The 22090-nt window shown below is 39.8% G+C and overlaps 3 protein-coding genes across 3 annotated transcripts in view; 1 reads left to right on the forward strand and 2 right to left on the reverse strand.

Moving 5' to 3' along the window:
• Nucleotides 1–323, forward strand: part of LOC100151165 (GTPase IMAP family member 8-like) — a 7188-nt gene extending 6865 nt beyond the window's left edge. The window contains exon 3 of the mRNA XM_073949262.1: nucleotides 1–323. This exon is cut by the window's left edge and continues 1873 nt beyond it. The gene's annotated coding sequence lies outside the window, so the exon portion shown is untranslated.
• Nucleotides 324–3263: 2940 nt separating this feature from the next.
• Nucleotides 3264–6642, reverse strand: LOC100148237 (GTPase IMAP family member 4-like). The gene is made up of 2 exons (XM_068222067.2): nucleotides 6560–6642; nucleotides 3264–6487 (listed from the first exon to the last, which is right to left on the reverse strand). The coding sequence occupies exons 1-2, from the start codon at nucleotides 6597–6599 to the stop codon at nucleotides 5604–5606; spliced, it is 924 nt and encodes a 307-aa protein (XP_068078168.1). The 5' UTR covers nucleotides 6600–6642; the 3' UTR covers nucleotides 3264–5603.
• Nucleotides 6643–8498: 1856 nt separating this feature from the next.
• LOC137487289 (GTPase IMAP family member 4-like) lies at nucleotides 8499–17116 on the reverse strand. The gene is made up of 2 exons (XM_073949265.1): nucleotides 17045–17116; nucleotides 8499–9794 (listed from the first exon to the last, which is right to left on the reverse strand). Coding segments are annotated over exons 1-2 (690 nt in total). The 5' UTR covers nucleotides 17046–17116; the 3' UTR covers nucleotides 8499–9105.
• Between the last annotated feature and the right edge of the window lie 4974 nt (nucleotides 17117–22090).

Consider the following 22090-nt stretch of genomic DNA (forward strand, 5'->3'; position numbering starts at 1 on the left):
AAAATATTATCATACATACTGTGAAAATTTCCTGAATCTGTTAAACATCATTTGGAAAAAATAAAAATAAAATAAATAAATAAAAATAAAAATAAAAGGGGGGCTAATAATTCTGACTTTAACTGTACATACAGGATATGTCTCCTATATAGCTCATATCTCACTTTGGCAACTGTCAAAGCTTAGCTCATATATTCAGCTCATGTGCGAATGCTTGAAATTGGTATCACATGTAACTGGCATGTTATGGAATTTAACTCTGGACAATGGAAAATGGCCGATTTTATATATGTCACTTATATTAAAAACCTATCTCAAAACCCACATTGAATCAGATATGTTTATATAGGTTATTCCCGTTTGGGAGTGGTTATTTCTTGTTTATACTCCACATTAAACTGACTGACATTGAAACTTTGTGTCAAATAAGTCTTCTCAGTCCAATTCTATGGTTAAGCACTTAGTTATTAACATCCACAAGTTCTTGTCTTTTTCTATATCCTGTGGTTCGAGAACATTCTCCTACCCGCCCCCTCTTATCCTATTGGTTAGTTCTAATATCAATCATACAATCTCTATGACACTTTGAGCATGATATCTGAAATAATGATATTATTAATATACAGCAGAGTCTCTGTACATTGCATAGAGGTTCGTGGGGTTATATTACATGTAATCAGATGTGTATATACTTGAAAAATAAAATTAACATTAATATTAAAAAATAAACATGTAACATTACGTTTTATTGGCGTTACTGTGTTATAATCAGTATATGCCACTAGAGGGTGCAATCAGTGATTGTTAAGAAGGAAGTAAACAGGGCGCAATCGGTGGGCACAATCGGTGATTGTTAAGAAGGAAGTAAACAGAAGGAGAGTCTGATTAAGAAGATTTGTATTTTGTACCAGGCCATTTATAGTTGTATTGTTTACTTTGTTCAATAAATTATATATATTTTTTTAGAATTCCCCAGTACTGGGTTGTGGCAGAAATTGCATCCACTCCATAAAGCATATGCTGGAATAGTTGCCTGTTCATTCCGCTATGGCAAGCTTTGATAAATAAGGGACTGAGCTGAAGGAAAATTAATGAATGAACTTATTATAAAGAGTGCTGAGCTAAACTTCATTAATGAATTAATAATAATAATAAACAAACAGTTCATTTTTTTTAAATGGCATCACCATTTGCTTAAAATAATAAAAATTAATGTTGTTTACATCTTGAAAAAATGTGTCATATACTGTTAATATTATTCCTACAGGTATGTTTTTTTTTATATTGTTCAAGTTCAGCTATTTCCATACAATATTTAAATCTACTCCCTTTTGCTTCCACTTCAATTCAGATGCAGCAAATAAAATCACTGCAAAAATTCATCAAATAAACACATAAATAAAGAGCACATCAAGGTGAGTAGAAAGCTCATGGTTTATCTTATAAATAGTACAGATAGTGTTTGATCAACATTTTAATGTAGAAAACAAAAATGTTGATTGAATGGAAATTATAATGTGAAGTGTGAAAAGTCCCTATAGTTGTTTGTTAATATATTTACAAATTTGCACAAGAAGTACTAATAGCCTATTGTAAACAAATTGCTATTAAACTGATCAAATTCAAAACTACAAACTATGAAAGCAAAGCATTAACACTCTGCCTGAATAATGATGTAGAATAGATTAGTATATATACTATATAGTAGAAGATTTATATATAAAGATATTTTTTACTTATATATAAAAATATTTTTTCCTCTGGAGAAAGTCCTATTTGCTTTATTTCAGCTAGAATGAAAGCAGTTTGTAAATTTTAAACACCATTTTAATCAATTATTAGCCCCTTTAAGCTATAAATTTATTTTTTCAATAGTCTACAAAACAAACCATCGTTATACAATAACTTGCCAAATTACCCTAACCTGCCTATAGTTAAACTAAATAGTTAAGTGTCTTGAAGAATATCTAGTCTAATATTATTTACTGTCATCATGGTAAAGATAAAATAAATCAGTTATTAGAGATGAGTTATTAAAACTATTATGATTAGAAATGTTCTGAAGAAATCTGCTCTCCGTTAAACAGAAATTGGGGGGAAAAACACCATTTGCCAAATATCTGAAAAATAATTTGTCATAAACTGTCAGGTTATCTTTGGTAACTCTTTATTAAGTTTTGCTTAAATATTATATATTGCTGAATATATGTTGTTGTACATCATATGTTTATGTTAATGCATTAAATAACACATTAATATATGTTTAGTTAACTTTAATAAACATTAATTATTGCTTTGTTCACTGTTAACTAACATTAACTAATACATCTGTATTATAGTGTTACCAAAATGTTTAGCAATGTTATTATTTTATTGTAATTTTATGTTTTGAGCAAGCAGCTTTCTTAAATCATCAAATCTAAGAGCAATATTTCATTTTATAAGAGACTTTAAACCTGAATAACCACAGCAAATCGCATAGTCTATTTTTGAACGTCCACCAAACGGCATTATCTTATAATATTTCAGTATTTATGTAAATCCACACATTGTAAAATCCTTGATTGTGACTGATTTAATTGGACAGTAAGGTCTGACTTTGCTTTGACTAAAGTCTCATCACTGAACAGAAATAATGTCCAGTATAGAATATAAAGTCCTGCTGCAGTGGAGACAGACTGAATATTGTGTCTGACTCCATCATGAGCTTGGAGGACTGCATCCATACATCTCTGCTAATCACTTATCAATAAAGTCATCTGGAATGGCAAATACAGCGTTCTTCCGGGACTCCCAGAGTTCATCAAGACTCTTTGGGTTCATCTTCAATGCCTTCTTCTTCATCTTACCCTAGACATACTCATTAATGTTCATGTCTGGTGACTGGGCTGGCCAATCCTGGAGCAGCTTGACCTTCTTTGCTTTCAGGAGCTTTGATGTGGAGGCTGAAGTATGAGAAGGAGCGCTATCTTGCTGGAGAATTTGCCCTCGCCTGTGGTTTGTAATGTAATGGGCAGCACAAATGTCTTGATACCTCAGGCTGTTGATCTTGCAGATCTCTCACACGCCCCCGTACTGAATGTAACCCCAAACTATGATTTTTCCTTCACCAAATTTGACTGATTTCTGTGAGAATCTTGGGTTAATGCAAGCTCTTATAGGTCTTCTCCTTTTATGTCGACACATGTCAAGCACAAAACTGCCTTAACAGCATTAAAAATATGATTCAAGAATGTAGGCCAAACACAAGAGACTTTCATGCACAAAGAGCCAGACAATGAGAGTTGTTTATTTTATTTAGCAATACATTAGCTATACATTTATTCAGCGTTAATTGTTGCAGGAGACAGTTGATGTTATACATGTAAATTTGGATACAGAATATTGATTTTATATTATTTTACATTAGAGCTGCCACTAACAACTATATATTTATTACAATTAATCTATTGTCTATTAATTGATTATTTGACTAGTCTAAAAACATTTATTTGACATAACATTGTTTTATTTAACTTGCAACTTTGATATTCAGTAGTACACCAAAAAAAAAAAAAAAAAGTACAAATGTATACAAGCCCTTGACAAAATGGAATAGTAGAACATAAGGTCACACTTTATTTTGCTGGTTTGTTTGTTGAATTAAGTTTTATTGGATCTACATGCCAACTAATTCTCATTAGATTATAAGTAGACTGTTAGGTTGTGGTTAGTGTAAGTTGACATGTACTTGAAAAGTTTCTTATAGTCAGTTAAATGTCTGTTGAAGAAGCAGTATCAACAGATATTAAGCACACAGTCTACTAATACTCAAATGGACCATCAAAATAAAGAGTAACCAACAGTAGAAAATTAAAAATGAGAAAACAGAAAAGTGTGATTTAAAAAAAAAAAGATACAAGTGTTTGTACGATGCTTGATTCATCATTGTAAATCATTTTTCATTTGCTATTGGAGGTTTTTCCAGTGTGATAAGAAAGATTAATTTCCTTGTGATAACTGATTTGATGACGGTAAATGCTTTGATTGATGGAGAGTCATTTGTTTTCACAAAAGAAGACCCACTCCCTCCTAATGAATCTGTCAAAGTCAGGCTCATGAAGTAATAAAACATCATCTCATAGAAACAACCCAGGCTCATTCTGATTACATACCCCTGTATACATTTCTGGAGAGAGGAAATTACGTCCCAGGAGATATGTTTTTGTGCAGTTTTCGTTTTGGTGAATCCACCAGAGGCCGCTGTGTATGCTTTTTCAGATCTCTAATTTCTCTCACATGTGCCTTCAAGCCTGCTGTTTTCTCATACATCCACCAGAGCCCGCTGTCAACTGACTGAATTACTGACTGACCAATTGACCCCATCCTCTTCTCTAAACTCAACCTCAAAATTTTCAAAAGCAACCTGGAAAAAGAAAAAAATCCTTCACCTGATTTTACACGTTTTCAGATTTTACCACATTCCCACCCTGTTATTTACTTTATTTTATTTTTGGGTTTTTTTTTTATCTGCTTCCTCTCCGGACTTGAACCTCATTGTTGAGGTCAATTCCTTTCTGCATCTCAAGTCTGCCTATTTGTTGAGCTACCGACAAACTGGTAACAGCTCAGCTGGTAGGGTCGAAATGAACGCCATCACACCGCCACGTATCGGTCATTTAAACAATGAAATGCAGCCATACGTAGATCTGGTTACATATTTTGCAATCTCCAGAAATGTATATAGGGATATGTTTTCAGAATGAGCCAGTGTTTATTATTAGCACTAAGAATTAATAATAACTGTTGGAATGTTTAGCGTAAGGGAAATTGTAGCATGTTCGCTGATTATAATTGGGTAGATTGTGGTTTCTTATGTGCTGTGTAATGCTGCGTTCACACCAAACGTGGAAGAAGTGTCAAGCACGAGTGATTTACATGTTAAGTCAATGCAAAGGTGCGAAGAAACACCCTGTGGCGCGATACATTCGAATGTAATGAGAGATATAGGTGCATAAACAGACGTAGAAAGCTATAATAAAACAGATACATAAAAATGGTTGTAAACTTCATATATGTGTATAAGTGGTAGGAAGGTAATCCAAGACATGAGCTTTGTGGAAGGTGGTTTGGCTTACAATGTCTGGTGGAAGTTAGGGAAATCCTTAATCATCACTTCAGGGTTGTCGGATAGTTGTCGAATGGTTGAAGATCAGTTTGTCATGCATGCATCTGGATAGAATGTCGAGGATCATCTGTTACATTGTTTTGTTTTCTTTTATAGCTTTATCCATGTGTTCGCCAAGTGTTCTGACAAGATTTAAAAGGGACTTATTGAATTGCTCTAGTTTATTGATGTGGTTGCAAGGTAATTCCAGACTTGACTTACTGTAAGTGATCTCATTTCAGTATGTAGCATGATCAAAAACTCTAGCTTGTTTCTTTTTAATGGATGCAAGTACACTGACCTCAATGTCTGCAGTTTGTCGATAACTGGTGTCTATATGACGTCTTTTCTCTTTTGTTTGGATTTGAAGTGCTTTCTTGCATGATGTCTTTATCCATTTTACATTGGTTGTTCAAAGTATGCCTGCAATGTATTGTATTGTTACAGTGAGTACATCTCACTCATTAACATGTGCTGCCATGAAGAGTCTTTCCCTTTCAGTGTGGTCCTGCGTAGCAGGCACATCCCTAGTTACATATTTTCTTGAAAGCCAATACACACCAGCACAAGCTGCTACTCCTACCAGAAGTGCTCCTCCTGCTGATACAATTAGTGCTCCTTTTCCTAGAGTTAATGCAACTGCTCCTGCTTTAGCAGCGATTGCTCCTCCTGCTGCACCAGCTGCACCTCCTGCTGCACCTCCTGCTGCTGCTCCTTTAAGACAATTTTTGCGCAAGAGATTTCTCTGAGCCATGGCATAGTCCTTCTCAGTGTATCTCCTGTATTCGTTTATCATCATCAGTTTGTTTATCTGATGTAAAAGTGCAGTGACTTGAGATCTGTCTTTGTTTCTGTTGTTGAAAACATGAAATCTACCTGAAAACTTTTCAAGCAAGTACTGCAGTGTCTGAGACCTACTAAGATAATCTTCTATGGGCACAGACAACTGATCTCCATAAGTAAAGAGCACTATTGTGTGTTGAAAGAATTTTTCTCCAAAATTATCCTTGATCCACTGCACAACTGCACTTCTCTCCTTTGTAAAGACATGGCCGAGTTTGATCACCAGCAGAAACACATCAAGGTTTATACGCCGTATCATCTGCTCCATTTCAGTCTGAGCATCTGTGATTTTCATCTGGTTTGTATCAGAGAGTCCCACGGTATCAATCACTGTGATTGTTTTTCCATCCAATTCTGTTTGTTCTGACTGACAGATTCTGGTCACAGCCTCAGGTAAAAAATCTTCTTGAAATATGTGCTCAGCTCCTAAGATGGTGTTTGCAGATGCACTCTTTCCTTCTCCAGTACCCCCCAAAAGCATAATATTCAAATCTAACACTGTAAACAAGGGCGGACACAGAAATGAATGAACTGATGGATGGATAATAATATTAATTATTCAGTACTTACTTCGAAGACGCTGGTAATTGTGTCTTCTTCTGTTTTCCATTCTTCTTATGAGGCCAAATCAAGGTATTAATTTACTTTCTCTCCTGGAAATATGCAAATATGGGCAATTAATAAATAAAAACTTTTTGGGTTTGCATTTCTTTCTGGATCTTCATGTGATCACCTATAATATATAACTGGCATGCCAAGATGAATATTTTTAAGATAGCGATTACTGTTAGTATGTCTATTCTTGTAATGCTTCATACTGAAAGTGTGTAAGCCATGCATCAGGGTATTAAAAGAAGGATCCAGTTGCAGTGATGGACAGAACAATGTGTTTGTTGAAAGGACAAGGTACAGGTAGACAAACAAGAGGTGAAAAGATTCAAAATGTTGAGACAATAACACACAGAAGGTCGCCAGAGAGACAACATTATAATCAACAGCCTGCCAGGAGTAAGAGCAGCAGTAAAAAGAACCAGTAGATATACGAAGCTCACAACATAAACTCCAGACTGGCAGGGCAGGAATATTAGGACAGGGGACAGAACTGCAATAGTACAAGACACTCAAGAGACAAAATAGGACAAAAAACAAGCAGAAATAATTACTCAGATCTATTTTCATTTAAAACAAAATGATGGCTTACAACCATAATATATATATATATATATATATATATATATATATATATATATATATATATACACACACACACACACACACACACACACACACACAAACATAAACATACATATACATACATACACACACACTGCCAGTTTAACCTGACTATTTAAATTCTATCATCTAGCAGCATTGCAAGATTGAAAAATATGATATTTTAGTGATAAAAAAGGGTAGTCTAGAGTGAAAAAAATATGTGCAAATTTACTTATGTACAGCTAAAACTGATGAAGCTTTCAGACATTTAAAAAAACAGAAACACGTTTCTTTTATTTTTTTCTTGGCCAAAGTTTATTTTCTACAAATTAATTTTACAAATGACTTGTCACTGATTACTTGAGTAAAAGTACAGACACCAGCTAATAACCAATATCCATGTTGAAAGCACACACATCCATGTCCCGATACCCAATATCTATGCTAAAATAAAAGGCACTAAAAATTTTTAAGATCACAGTTATTTCTTTCAGTTGAAACAATCTATTTACAAGACATACATTTCAATCAGTGATTTGGTTAGAGCATTGGGGTAGCCAGGGGAAACTGGGGAAACTGTTCAAACCAATCAGCGTGCTCTATTGTGTATGTGGTGCAACTTCATTAATATGCATGATAGCTTTGAAGACCTGTTACAGTGTTCAGACGGCAGAGAGACGCCATGTTGTGTTGCCAAGACAAGTGGAAGAACAAGAATTGTTTGTAGATACGGGTCGTCAGTATTGTGTTCATGAATGTGCTGCACCAAAGGTTTTGTTTTCATTTTCCTGCTATGAGAACGCAGCTGGACTCACGTGTGAATAACAGTGCAAGGGACAGAAATGTGTTTTTAAGGAAAAACTCTTTCTCGAGAGCTTTTCGCATGTGGAAATGGTGAAATCCGGATTTGCTGCTTGTCTTCTTTAAATAAAGACGTGGCTCCAGTTGGTGTTGAATGTCCTGTCTCTACAGATTTGGTAAGTGAGTAATCAGTGGTCTTTGTTTATTCAGAGGCAAAGTTAGTTTGTATCATCAGCAGTACTCTTTCAGTGTTTAAAGACATTACGTTAAAGACAGTACGTTAATATCACTACAATATTATGGACTGAAAAATCTGCTGTAAATGCTGCTCTCCGAATGTAAACATGTAAATACCGCAATAAAACTATTAATGACGTGTAGGATTTTTGCCTTATTTTGTGACAGGATAGTCTATACCAGGGGTAGGCAAACTCAGTCCTGGAGGGCCGGTGTCCTGCACAGTTTAGCACCAGCTCTAATCAAACACTCAAACATCAAACACCATCTCAAAAGAGTCATGGATGGATGAAGTCAAGCTCTAGGTGAGTTCAGTTTTTTTGTGGGTCAGTTTGGTGCATTTTGATTGACATATTGATGACACCAGAGATCTTACAGTGTGACATGAAGATCATATTCATGCAGTCTTACATACTACAATCATTTAGGATTATTAAATATTACACAGTATGGGCTATGCTTAATCTTGAGTTTAAATGCTCTTAGGACAAATAACATTTTTATGATTATTTTGTTACCATTTCTGCTTGTACATGTTGGACACATTAATTCAATTTTGGTGAAACATTTTCAATTTAATTCTATTAAAATTATAAAACATTTAAATTACTATGTAATTTACACGTTAAATCTGGTTGAAAAAGGCAAATATAAATTGTATATTTTAACTTTGCTGCAAACTTTGCACACAGGGTCATAGAGTGCAAATTTAAATAAAAACACATTGCCATTTTACACGTCATAGCTGTTTTACACTACATTTCAAAAATAATTTTGCGACTTGTATGATTTCATATTTAGAGATACTCAGATGTACAACAGTATAGATTGCAAGGTAATCTACAACTGAATTTGTTTTCTGATTATTTATGCTGTCCAACTAACAAATATTTTAAACCAATAGTTATTGAAACAGTTATGACCATTATACATCCAAACTTCATCCCATCCTTCAACATTTGTTGTTTCTGTGTGTTGTTGATGGTGTAGTGTTTGTTTCCATTGTTTTCTACTATTGCATTGATCTTCTCCAGCAGTTCGGTGACTTGAGCACCATACTTCTGCAGGTTATTGAAGACATAATATCTTCCCTCATATTCATCTACTAATTTCTGCAGATCTTTGTTTTCTGGTAGATAATCTTCTAATGGTCTCTTTAATTGATCAGCTCCTGTAACCAACAGAATGGTGAATCTCTTTGCTTCTTCTCCAAGTGTTTTCTGAATCCATATCACTGCATTCTTCTCTTCTTCTGTGAATCTCCCAAGCCTAATGATCAACAAAAAGACATGGGGACCAGGAGCAGACATCTCCAGACTCTTCTCAATCTCTGCCTTCACCTGTCTTTCACTCATGAACATGTGAAAAACTCCAGGAGTGTCGATCACTGAGATGTTTCTACCTTCCACAAGCACCTCATGTTTCTCACAGTGTTGAGTTGTAGATTCAGAATAGTCTCCCACTTTGAACACCTTTCGGCCCAGGATGGTGTTTCCTGTTGCACTTTTCCCTGCTCCAGTTTTACCAAGCAGCACAATCCTGAGTTCAGACACTGTGAAACAAAAATTAAAATAAACATATCCTTTTTGGTACAAATTAAAAAAAAAAAAAAAAAAAAACTTAATCTTGTGAAAAAATATATCCCAAATTATATAAGTCCGAATTTAGTCTTTATTCTCCACATTATTTTGTTGGCATTAATGTGCAGTCACACAACATTTCTTAATCCAGTAATATATATGCAAATGCTGGAGACAGAAAGCTAAATGTGTCATGTGAAGATGTTGCTCTTTTCACTGCATTCCAAAGGTAATGTTGGTCTTTTAAGTCTTTTAAGAGCAAATAAATGGCTCCAATTACTTAAAAAGCAGACAACTGTGCACAATTCACTGCTTTTGAGTTTGCTGGACAGTCTTTCAATGACACTGAAGTACAGCGGAGCCCCGGAGCCACTATTTTACCTCTAGGAAAAACCTTTGAACTGCTGGCATGTCCCCTTTTGAGGCAGACCCGTGTCTTCCCTACCAGCTAACCCGGTAATCATATGTAGTGCTCCCCCTTAGGGCTAGCCCATATGCCCATCTCGCCGTCAGGTATCCACATTTTGGTAGCAGGTGGCCTCAGTAGTATCCTCCCTCTTCAGGGACTGGCACGTTTTCTCAACGTATTCTTGTAATTATAAAATCCCGAGTCTATATTAACTAGGTAAAAGTATATTTACAACCCCTAAATCTAAGTTCTTCTAAATTATTATCACGTAATGGTATTTAAGGGCTCAAGGGACATTGCTAAGTTTGTTAAATCTGTTTTGGTGATGCTTGTGCGCTCACGCTATGCTTGACAAACTTTAAATTGGGGCGTGACAGGCTTAGCTGCTGTGTTGTTTTCCATACACTCTCCCAAAAATGTCTTCCAGACACACGTTGGCATTCCTATGAAGGGGAATGTCTCAGTTACTAAAGTAAGCTCCAATCCCTGAATAGGAAATAGAGATGTTTCTGTAGTGACAGAGAACACTGTCCTAGTGTTCGGCTCTTCAGCAGGCTTTTATATATATATATATATATTCCTCCGGGTGCTCCAGTTTCCCCCACAGTCCAAACACATGCGCTATAGGGCAATGGGATGAGCTATATTGGACAGTGTATGAGAGTGAATACAGGAGTGTATGGCTGTTTCCCAGTGTTGGGTTGTGGCTGGAAGGGTATCTGCTGTATAAAACATATGCCGGATAAGTTGGTGGTTCATTCCACTATGGCAACCTCTGATTAATAAAGGGACTAAGGCGAAAATAAATTGAATGAATAAATGTAGCATTGTGTATGAACTGTGATGCACCAATTTAACTGAACCAAACCGAATTGATGACATTGATAATTGAACCATGACACCTGTCTAGGTTCACACCCTTGCTGCGTGATTTGCTTCTTTTGGGCTTCTTTTGGGCCACACCGTAACTTTTGCATGTGGGAAAGACAGTAAAGGTGGACTCATCAGAGAACAATATATGTATGTTTCATATTGTCCACAACCCAAGAGTCACCAAAGAATTGCAGCCCGGCTGTGTATATTGACCCTGTGGAGCTCCTGATAAACAGTTTAAACAGCTCGTCAGAATTGTTGCTTCAGACCCGATCTGAGACTAAAGAACCCTTCTGCTGAGCTTTCTTCCAACGTTGAAGAAAGAATTTCCCTCACTAGTGCGGAAGAAGATGTTTTAGCGGTGGTTGAGCTGGGTTTCCCGTCCCCTTGGTGTTTCGCTGGGGATCTAAAAGAGCAGTTTCTACAAAGAGCAGAATTCCCTAAGACAGCACATGGTCGTACAGCGCGTCTTTCTAAAGATGTTGTTTCGATCGTGCGTTTCTGGATGCGGTGGTTTCCTCACCCCGGATGACAGGCACGAGTATTGCCTCACATGCTTGGGGGTCCAACATGTTGATGCGGTGCTCGCAGACAAATCTTGCCCGAATTGCAATGGCTCGACTGTTGTGCAACTGAGGTCGCGGCAAGCTCTTTTATTAGGGCAAGTCACCCCTGCTGCTCCCCGCCAAGCGGTTAGCACTCGGGCAGGCTTGAGGGTTACAGTGGGGTCTATTCCCTCACCTTCGGGCCTGCGGACCCCTCGCTCCTCGTCAGTGCGCTCTGTCTCTGCTACGAGTGCGAGCGCTGGTCCATCCTCTGGGTTCGCATCGCTTTCATTAGATGGCACCACAGACGTTATGTCCATCGCTGCATTGGAGGGCGGGTTAACATGCTCCGATGAAGATCCGGACCCCCTGCCACCCTCCGGGATTGTCAGTGAGGTTTCGGACCTGGAGTCAGAAATGTTAGCCATGTTATTCCGGGCTGCTTCAGCCGTGGGACTGAAGATGGCTTGTCCCCCAAAACCGTGACCGGACAGCTTAGACGGGTGCTTCCTGGGGGCAAAGCTGTAGCCTTTTAGACCCCCACCCCCTTCCTCTCGGAGGTACACAGAGAGCTCACGCAGGCATGGGGGGCACCTTTTTCTGCCCGGACCTTGTGCGCTCCTGCTCTCACCTCCCTCGATGGCGGAGCCGCCAGGAGATATGAGGCGATTTTCCCCGAGTGGAGCGTGCTATCGCGGTCAATCTTTGTCCGTGGGGCCACACCACTCAGAGAGATTAGCCCAAACTCCCTTCCAAAGCGTGCAGGTTATCTGATTCTCTCATGGCCATAGCCTACACTGATGCGGGCCATGCCGCCTCCGTTAGGCACGCTATGGCCACCTATCAACGCTCCCAAGCCGAGAAGCTGGCCGAGATGCAGGAGGGTGGTTCTCCCCCAGGCTTGCTGCATGAGCTCCGCACGCCAACCGATTATGCTGTCATAACCACCAAATCGCCTGCCATTGCCCTGGGGAAGACGTCCTGTTAAGTCCGGTAAACGGTTCCCAAAGCGTTCCCTGGACTGGCCATTCGGAGAAGAGGGGACCTGCTCTTTCCTCGGTGGAGGGCTGAGGATTATTACATCAGTCCACAATGACTCTAAACTCATCGCTGCCGGCCTCCGGGCCAACGGCAACCAAATTTCCAAAAGAGCAGTTTCCTCTCTCTCCGGATGCACAAACCCGAGCACTGCCAGTCTTCCAGCTTGCAGCGCCAGGACCCCTCGCCTCAGGCTCTCAGAGTGCAGCAGAACGGACTCCTTTCTCTCACTCTGGCCTCATCGCGGGATCCAGGGAGGAAGGTAAGAGAAATTCTCTTATTTTCAGCTCTTCCTCGGGACGCACTGCTTGCCGGGATGAGCACTCCCATCCTGAGCTGCCCCTCCTCTGGCACGTCAGCAATCGCTCTGATGGTGCCATTAGCGCGCACTGTATTGGCTTGATTAGCGCCGCTCAGTGCGTCGCGGTGGCTCATACCAACGGTCAGACTCGGCTATGTGATTCAGTTTGCTATTCGCCCTCCCAAGTTCACGGGTGTCCTTTTCACAAGGGTTATCCCCGAGAGTGCCCTGTCTTGCGAGAGGAGATTGCTGTCCTCCTGGCGAAGGACACATTCAAGCAGGTCCCCTCAGCTAATGAGGTCCGGGTTTTACAGCCCATATTTCATCGTGCCCAAACAGAGCGGTGGGTTAAGGCAAATCCCAAATCTGCGCAGACTAAACTGTCATTTATACAAAATGCCTTTCACAATGCTCACTCAGAAATGCTTGATTCAGAGCGTCAGTCCACAGGATTGGTTTGCAGCGATAGACCTGAAGGATGCATGTTTTCACGTCTCCATTCTTCCACGCCACCGCCCTTTTCTCCGGTTCGCTTTCGAAGGACGAGCGTGGCAATACAAAGTCCTCCCCTACAGGCTCTCTCTGTCTACGCGGGTTTTCACCAAGCTCGCGGAGGATGCCCTAGCGCATGGCACGTGGACATGCACTGGGTGCGCATCACTCTGCTGTGTCTCCGTACCCTCAGCCCTTTGACAGATCTGGTTTTTCTACGGGCTGGAGTGCTCCTAGGGCTAGTATCCAGGCATGTTGTCGTATCAATGCGCTTTCACGGCAGCTAGTTTCCCGGGGAGAGTGGAGACTCCACCCCAATTCGGTCCAGCTGATATGGGTGCGCTTAGAGGATAGATCTGTTTGCTTCCACCGAGAACGCACATTGCCAGCTGTTTTACTCCGTGACCGAGGCCCCCCTCGGCACGGATGCACTGGCTCACAGCTGGCCATCGGGCATGTGGAAATATGCGTTTCCCCCAGTGAGCCTAATCGCACAAACTTTGTGCAAAGTCAGGGAGGACAAGGAGCAGGTCTTGTTTTTTGCACCCTTCTGGCCCAACTGGACCTGGGTTTCGAAGCTCACACTCCTTGCATCGGCCCCTCCTTGAGGCATTCCCCTAAGGGAGGGCCTCCTCTCTCTCCCAGATCTCTGGAACCTCTACGTGTGGACCATAGACAGAGCGTGGAAGACTTAGGTGACTTACCGCCCACGGTACTTAACACCATCACTCAGGCTAGAGCCCTGAAGTGGATTCTATTATCTGAATGGTGCGCTTCTCGCCGAGAAGATCCCCAAACTTGCTAGATTAGCATTGCGTTATCCTTCCTTCAGGATAAGCTGGAGTGTTTACGTGACTGCGATCTCCGCTCATCATAATGCGGTAGATGGCAACAAGATGGAAGCATGATCTAATCATCTGATTCCTCAGAGGCACGCGGGGGTTAAATCTGTCCCGGCTCCTCTCATGCCCTCTTGGGATCTCTCTCTAGTCCTAGCGGGTCTGCAGAGAGATCCGTTCGAGCCACTCGAGTCAGTATGTCTTTAAATTCTGTCATTTAAAGACAGCTCTGCTGATCGCATTGGCGTCATTCAAGAGAGTTGGGGATCTGGAGGCATTTTCGTTCAGCGACTCCTGCCTTGAATTCGGGCCCGGTTACTCTCACGTTGTCCTTAGACCTTGGCTATGTGCCCAAGGTTTCTACCACCCCATTTAGAGATCAGATGGTGAACCTGCAAGCGCTGCCTTTGGAGGAGACAGGCTCAACCCACTCACTGCTTTGTCCCGTTCGCGCTTTGCACCTTTACGTGGAACAAACGCAAAATGTAATATCATGTGAACAGCTCTTTGTCTGTTATGGTGGTCGGCAGAAGGGAAGGGCCGTATCAAAACAGAGGTTGGCCCACTGGTTAGTTGATGCCATCGCCCTTGCTTATCAATGCCTACCGTGAGAGCGCACTCTACTAAAAGTGTCGCTACCTCATGGGCGTTATCACGTGGCGTCTCTCTCACAGATATCTGCAGAGCTGCGGGTTGGGCGACACCTAACATACTCTATAATCTTCAAATGGAGCCAGTTTCCTCCCGGTTATTGGGTAACCCCAATCAATTGAAGGGGAATTAAGCTCGGTGTCACAAACGCTTGCTGCGCCATGCTCCCTAACCATGAGATGCGTGCGCTTTTTTCTACTCTGCTAATAAATTCCCCTTTTCAGGCGAATGCTAGAGAGTTCCTCTTTACCATCAGGTCTCCCCTTCTGGGTAGAAGGTGGTCTCCGCCGCATCCTCCCCCTGCGGGGACTGACGCTTTTCCAACATACTGTTGTAGTTCCAAAAATCCCTAATCTATATTAGCTAGGTAAAAGCAAACTTACAACCCCAATTAAACTTTAAACATTTATTCCCATGTAAAGGTAATATGTTGGGCCTAGGGGACGTTGGAAGGTTGCGCTCTTGGTGATGTCAGTGCGTTCGCGCTTTGGCTTGACAAACTACACATTAGGAGTGTGATGGGCTTTGGTTGCTTAGGCGCTTTCCATACAGTCTCCCAAAGTCTGTTTATACAGACACACATAGATGTTCCCATAAAGGGGAACATCCTAGTTACGTACATAACCCACGTTCCCTGAATAGAACGGAGATGTGTGTCTCCACTGCCACAGCACCTGAGTCTCCAGCTGAAAGCTGAGCGATCCGCTCTGCAGCAGGCAAAATTCTGACGAGTTAACTCACACAGCAGACTGATATAGCCCTAATTGACTCATCAGTTTCAGCTGTGGAGCTAAGCTCCGCCAATTTAATTGGCATTTCATTGGCCCGTTTTTATATCTTCAGAAATGATTGGTCGTTTAAAGCACTCGCAAAGTCTGTTTATACAGACACACGTCTCCATTCCCTATTCGTGGATTGTGTTACATACTTAACCAGGACATTACTCCTGGTTGTGGTTCTTCTTCTTGGTGGTTTGCTGACATTACTCTACATACCGTGGCACTTGATAATCACAAAAACATGCTGCGTCACAGATTGAAAACTATTGTTTTGGGAAACATTCATCACTTCATTAATTATTTCCCAAATGATACATCGTACAGTGGGAATAGAAATTTATACAATCTAGTTCCAAATTAGCAATAATCTATATATAACTGAAAGTTATACTATTTGGTTTTTAGGGTGTGACAGACCTTAAAATCTCTTTGTCTCCTGAGCTCTGACTGTCTCCAAAGCAATGCAAATTGACAGTTTTACAGCACAGCAGTGTCTATTGTCTAACAAATGGCCAGGCCAGTCAACTGGTCGGACAGGTTCTGTCTACAAAACATCATTGTTTTCATGCTAAAATGTATCGGGAATGGGTACTTATATGCTGATGAGATCGGGCTGGAAAGGCAATTTACCCAACCGACATCCGACTTCATTTGCATGCTTTGTTTTAGATTGTCCCCACCTACATGCATCAATGTCTGTAAAAATGTATTTAAACGAAATGTCTGCTTTACCAGTTTAGAGTTCTTTCGATGATGCTTCTTATTAAAGGATTCTGCTTTGAAGATACCCAAAAGTTCTCCCTGGTTTTTGGTTTGTCTTAGAATTTCACAACAGTTTTGGTGCCATGAGCCAGAGAAATTCACAACAGTGCTATGGTAGTTTAGCCACTAGTTGCATCGTTGTTTGGCAAACACCCCAGATCAGCTCAAATTACATGCATATCTGCTGCTTCAAATAAATTACCCAGCGGCACCTATAATTTGCCCTATTATCAACTTATTATTTTTTATTTGTTGTAAGTGTTTGTATAAAATAAAGTTGTGCCCATATTAGCCTGCATTTTATTAATACAATAAACACAGACTTATTACTCTTTTCAGACTTTAATGAAAACATCACTTTCTCATGGAGACCAGTCTTGCCAGGTTTTCCCAGAAGAATGAACATGAAAGTAAGTACAAACATAGAAACCATGTGAAAACTGAGATGATATTCTTCATTTCATTGTAAAGAGTGACCCCTCACCCCAATCCACACATTTTGGATAGAGAAAAAAGTCATAAGCAAAACTTACTTATTGATGTTGGCTTCGCTAAAGGCTTGTAACCTCAGATGTGTTGGACCCTGATCTGCAGCTCACAGGTGTGGAGAAGAATTACACAGACACCAGAGTCTGTTTGATTTAAAGCACCTCCTACTCATTTTAATAAATATTCATATGCTCAAAGAAAAACAAGATTATGTGTGTTTTTTTTTTTTTTTGTAAACCAAGGACGTTCTTGTAAGACCATTTAAACTCAAAAGGGTGGTGGGGTAGGGTTGTAAATGTGTCATACTGCTCGCTTGTTCCTCTATACACAATAATGGTAGCTAAGATAGAAAGACAGTTTCATAAACATTTGACAAACAGTTTATTTGCTGAGGACATAAACCTCTGACTAGTCTTTCCTCTGACTCCTTGGAGTCTTTCAAATCTCTCTGTGAACAACAGTATAGGTGCAGATATATCTGTACCTGCTCTGCTACTTGAATCCCAAAATTAATTATGGTGTTAACTTGGTGGTATGACGCTGGACATCATGTTTTAGGGTCCCCTTAAAGCATTTATGTTGTTTTCCATGCTATTTGCATGTGGTGTGAGAAAATGCAGCTAGCTTTCAATGTGTGTGCATTATGATGATTTGCAATAAAGATTTTTCTTAATATGTTGCCATTTTTGTAATTGCATGCTTTTTTATAGCAGCATGTTAAGCTCTCTCAGCCACTGTAGAATGCAGCCTTGTGTTGACACGTCTTTCCAGATCTGCCTGTATGACGTAAGCAGGATCAGTTAAAAAGTCAAATTATAGTATTTGCATTGCTGTCTGGTTTTCTTGATGAAATAATGCATGTGCAAACCACAAAGTATCCTAGTAGCATCATTCAATATCACAAAATTGTAGACAGAGCCCTCTAATGATTTTGTCATCAGAAGCTGCAATGAAACATAACTGGAGCAATGCAAAAATGTAGTCTGAGGCATGCACATATTTTCAATGAGCCAGGTCAGCATATAAATATTTGGATGTACAGGAGGTCAGAGGTGACAACCTGAAAACTGTTGGCTCATAAGTAATTTTTATTGACACAATCCATAATTTCTTCTGCTATTGCAGGTTGTCATAAGAACGTCACTAGGTAAATTGTGTTCCCCAAACACACCTTCAGTTGGTGGATGCTGGTAACTTTTACTTTCATGTTCCATGACTCACTCTTGTTTACTTGCTCATAGTCAAACAGTATGTCATGCAATATCTGCACTATTGCTGTGTGAAAAAAAAAAGTTTTAACTGAATTGTTTTAAGAAACAAAATCAATTTGAATTTAGCTGTTTACTCTAAAAATTCTTAAAATGACAGACTAGTTATTCTATAGTTTCTTCACCTAAAAAGTGCTCAGCTGATTCTATATTAAAAAGCACTTTGCCCCATTATAAATTATCTACATACAGTTTTAATTAATATGTGTACTAGGATTAGCTCCATCAAAGAATAGTTAAATATGTGCATACATTATATTTCAGTATACTGTACAATATAATTCACTTCAAGCCCTGTAATTTTGTAAGGCTGAATGTCTTGGCTTTGACAAGAACAAGTCCTACAAGGTAACACTGATCTTAATGTGTAGATCTGTCTTTTGTTGAAAAAGATGCTGGAAGATTAGTCATCTCAATATGATTTTCTGTCTGTTAAAAATTATACATTTCCACATTTTACATATAAATCTATAATATGATTGTAAAGGGGATGTGACACTGACAACAGGGGTGCGGATCCAATTGCAGGTTTTTATTAACAGGATGGTCAAGAAATCAATGGTCAACACATGGGCAAACAGATGTACACGCAATTCAAAAACAATGTCAAAGAAACAGGCAAGTGGTCAAAAAGCAAGCAGCAGACAGGGACAAATAGATTAACAAGGCGAGGATCAAAACACGGCAAAGCAAAACAAAGTAAGCGCATTGTAATGTCACTTAACAGATAACAAGACTCAGCGACTACCGTGAGTGTTTGTGCTATTTAAAAAGTGTGTGTAACAATCCTCCGTGGTGTGTGTGTGTGTGTGTGTGTGAGGGAGATGCATGACTGGGTTTTGTAGCCCATAATGTGGCGGATTTGTAGTCCATGTGAATGTGAGTTTTTGCCCGTCATCTCTGGCTGTTAGATCGCTGGTGATCGTGACAATGATACTGAGATGATTCCTGCATACTATTATTATATGATATCATTGAAGTGAGATAAACCATTAAAATAATAGGGAAGAAGGGGAAGAGGTGGTTTTGTTTCAGGAAATAACATGGACAAAAAAATGAAGCTGAAAACAAAGAAACATTGTTACATTAGGGAAATCGCATGAGGAACAATGCAAATAATTTGACCTTTAAGTTGATCCTGCTTACTGTATTTGAGGGGGAAGTGGCCTGAAAACTGAGATATGCCAGAGACACACACAGATAAAGTTTAAAATCTAAATACAGCACTACAAACTCTCATATGACATAAATGAATGTTAGACTGTTGGTTGGCAACTTCAAAGAAAACCATTTAATGTCAAAACAAATAGATGTGCTTCTTAGGTCCTGGAGATAACATTAAATGTGATTTATGACTGAGTGATTGTGGATCTCAAATGTTCTGTGTTGCTCATGTCACAACCTTTTGCCACAGTTTAAATTAGATTACCCCCTTGTTTAAGTGGGATTGTGAAACTAATGAACAAAGTGTCATGTTATTGCAATAGTCACAGGAGATCATAACTGCACGATTGAAATCAGCAGTTTTTCTTGCTGCATTTGCCCTTAAAATGACCAAAATTGTTGTGCCATGCATAAAAAAAAATATTTTTAGGTAGAGAGAAAAAAGTTTTACAGCACAATAATTCATTTTTATGGTGTAGTTTCTCCTTTTGTGGCCAATACAACATCAGTTGGTCTTGCGAGATGACGGATACAAGTCCTGCCCATTCTTCTTGCAGTTTAGTGTTCAGGTCATGTGATGCTGCTGGAGGAAAACATTGTCGGACCTGCTCCTCCAAAACACCCCAAAGTGGCTGAATATTTATATCTGGTGACTGTGCAGGCCATGGGAGATGTTTAACTTCACTTTCCTGTTCATCAAACCTGTCACCAGTTTTGCTCTGTGTATTGGTGTTTTATCATCCTTATCATCTTTATCTCCCTTTCATTGGCAAAATCATTGAAAAGGTTGTTTTTAACCAGGTTAACAAGTTCTTAAACTTCAGGGGGTGTTTAGACAATTTTCAATCTGGTTTCAGAGCACATCACAGTACAGAGAGCGCTCTTATAAAGATAATCAATGATATACGCCTAAATACAGATTCAGGTAAAATAACAGTGCTGGTATTGCTCGATCTCAGTGCTGCATTTGACACTGTCGATCACAGCATACTTCTGGATAGGCTGGAAAACTGGGTTGGGCTGTCTGGCACGGTCCTCAAATGGTTTAGATCTTACCTTGAAGGTAGAGGTTACCATGTCAGTATAGGTGACCATAGGTCGAGGTGGACACCCATGACGTGTGGAGTCCCACAAGGCTCGATTCTGGCACCTCTCCTGTTCAACCTTTACATGCTCCCTCTGAGCCAAAAAATGAGAAAGAACCAAATCTCCTACCACAGCTATGCTGATGACACTCAGATCTACCTAGCCTTACTGCCTAATGACTACAGCCCCATTGACACCCTCTGCCAATGCATTGATGAAATGAGCAATTGGATGTGCCAAAACTTTCTTCAGTTAAACAAAGAGAAAACTGAAATGATTGTGTTTGGAAACAAAGATGAGGTTCTCAAGGTAAATGCGTACCTTGGCACTAAAGGTCAAACGACAAAAAATAAGGTCAAGAATCTTGGTGTGACTCTGGAGTCAGATCTGAGTTTCAACAGTCATGTCAAAGCAGTCAGTAAATCAGCATACTATCATCTCAAAAACATAGCAAGAATCAGATGCTTTGTTTCTAGTGAAGATTTAGAAAAACTTGTTCATGCTTTTATCAGCAGCAGGGTGGATTACTGTAATGGACTCCTCACTGGTCTTCCTAAAAAGACAGTCAGACAGTTACAGCTCATCCAGAACGCTGCAGCCAGAATTCTAACCAGAACCAGAAAATCAGAGCACATCACACCTGTCCTCAGGTCTCTACACTGGCTGCCAGTTACATTCAGAATAGATTTTAAAGTATTATTACTGATCTATAAATCACTAAATGGCCTAGAACCTCAATACATTACAGATATGCTCACTGAATACAAACCTAACAGATCACTCAGATCATTAGGATCATATAAACTAGAAGTTCCAAGAGTTCAGTCAAAGCAGGGTGAATCGGCTTTTAGCCACTACGCCCCCCGCTGCTGGAATCAGCTTCCAGAAATGATCAGATGTGCTCCAACATTAGGCACATTCAAATCAAGACTGAACACACATCTGTTCAGCTGTGCCTTTACTGAATGAGCACTGTGCTGCGTCCGACAGATTGCACTATCATGTTTTTCTCTTCTTCTTCATTCGTTCATACCACATTTTACGTGTTTTTATGTTTTGTTTTGTTTTTACGCATTTTTATTATTTGTTTTTATTTTTATTTTACTTGTTTCTTTTATTCTTGTTTATGTAAAGCACTTTGAATTGCCATTGTGTATGAAATGTGCTATATAAATAAACTTGCCTTGCCTTGCCTTATACATGGCGCCACCTTTAGGATACATTGTTTAAACCATTGGGTGCAAATAGTCCTGCAGAATGGTTGGGTAGTACCTGGCAGAGACCCAGCATTCATTTAGCACCAGTATTGGGCATAGGGAAAGCCATGACATTGAGCTCAAACCATCACTGATCCACCCCCATGCTTCACTCTGGGCATCAGCAGTCTGGGTGGGATACTTCTTTAGGGCTTCACCACACCATAACTCTTCTAGATGTGGGAAGGACACTGAAGGTGAGGGTGGATCAGAGAACAAGACATGTTTCACATTGTCCACTGCTCAAGATTTTTTACTTCTGGCACCATTGAAACAGTTTTAGTCTCAGGCTCCGTTTGCACTAATGCGTTTTAGT

Source organism: Danio rerio, chromosome 1, assembly GCF_049306965.1.
Source record: "Danio rerio strain Tuebingen ecotype United States chromosome 1, GRCz12tu, whole genome shotgun sequence".
NCBI classification, from domain to species: Eukaryota; Metazoa; Chordata; class Actinopteri; order Cypriniformes; family Danionidae; genus Danio; species Danio rerio.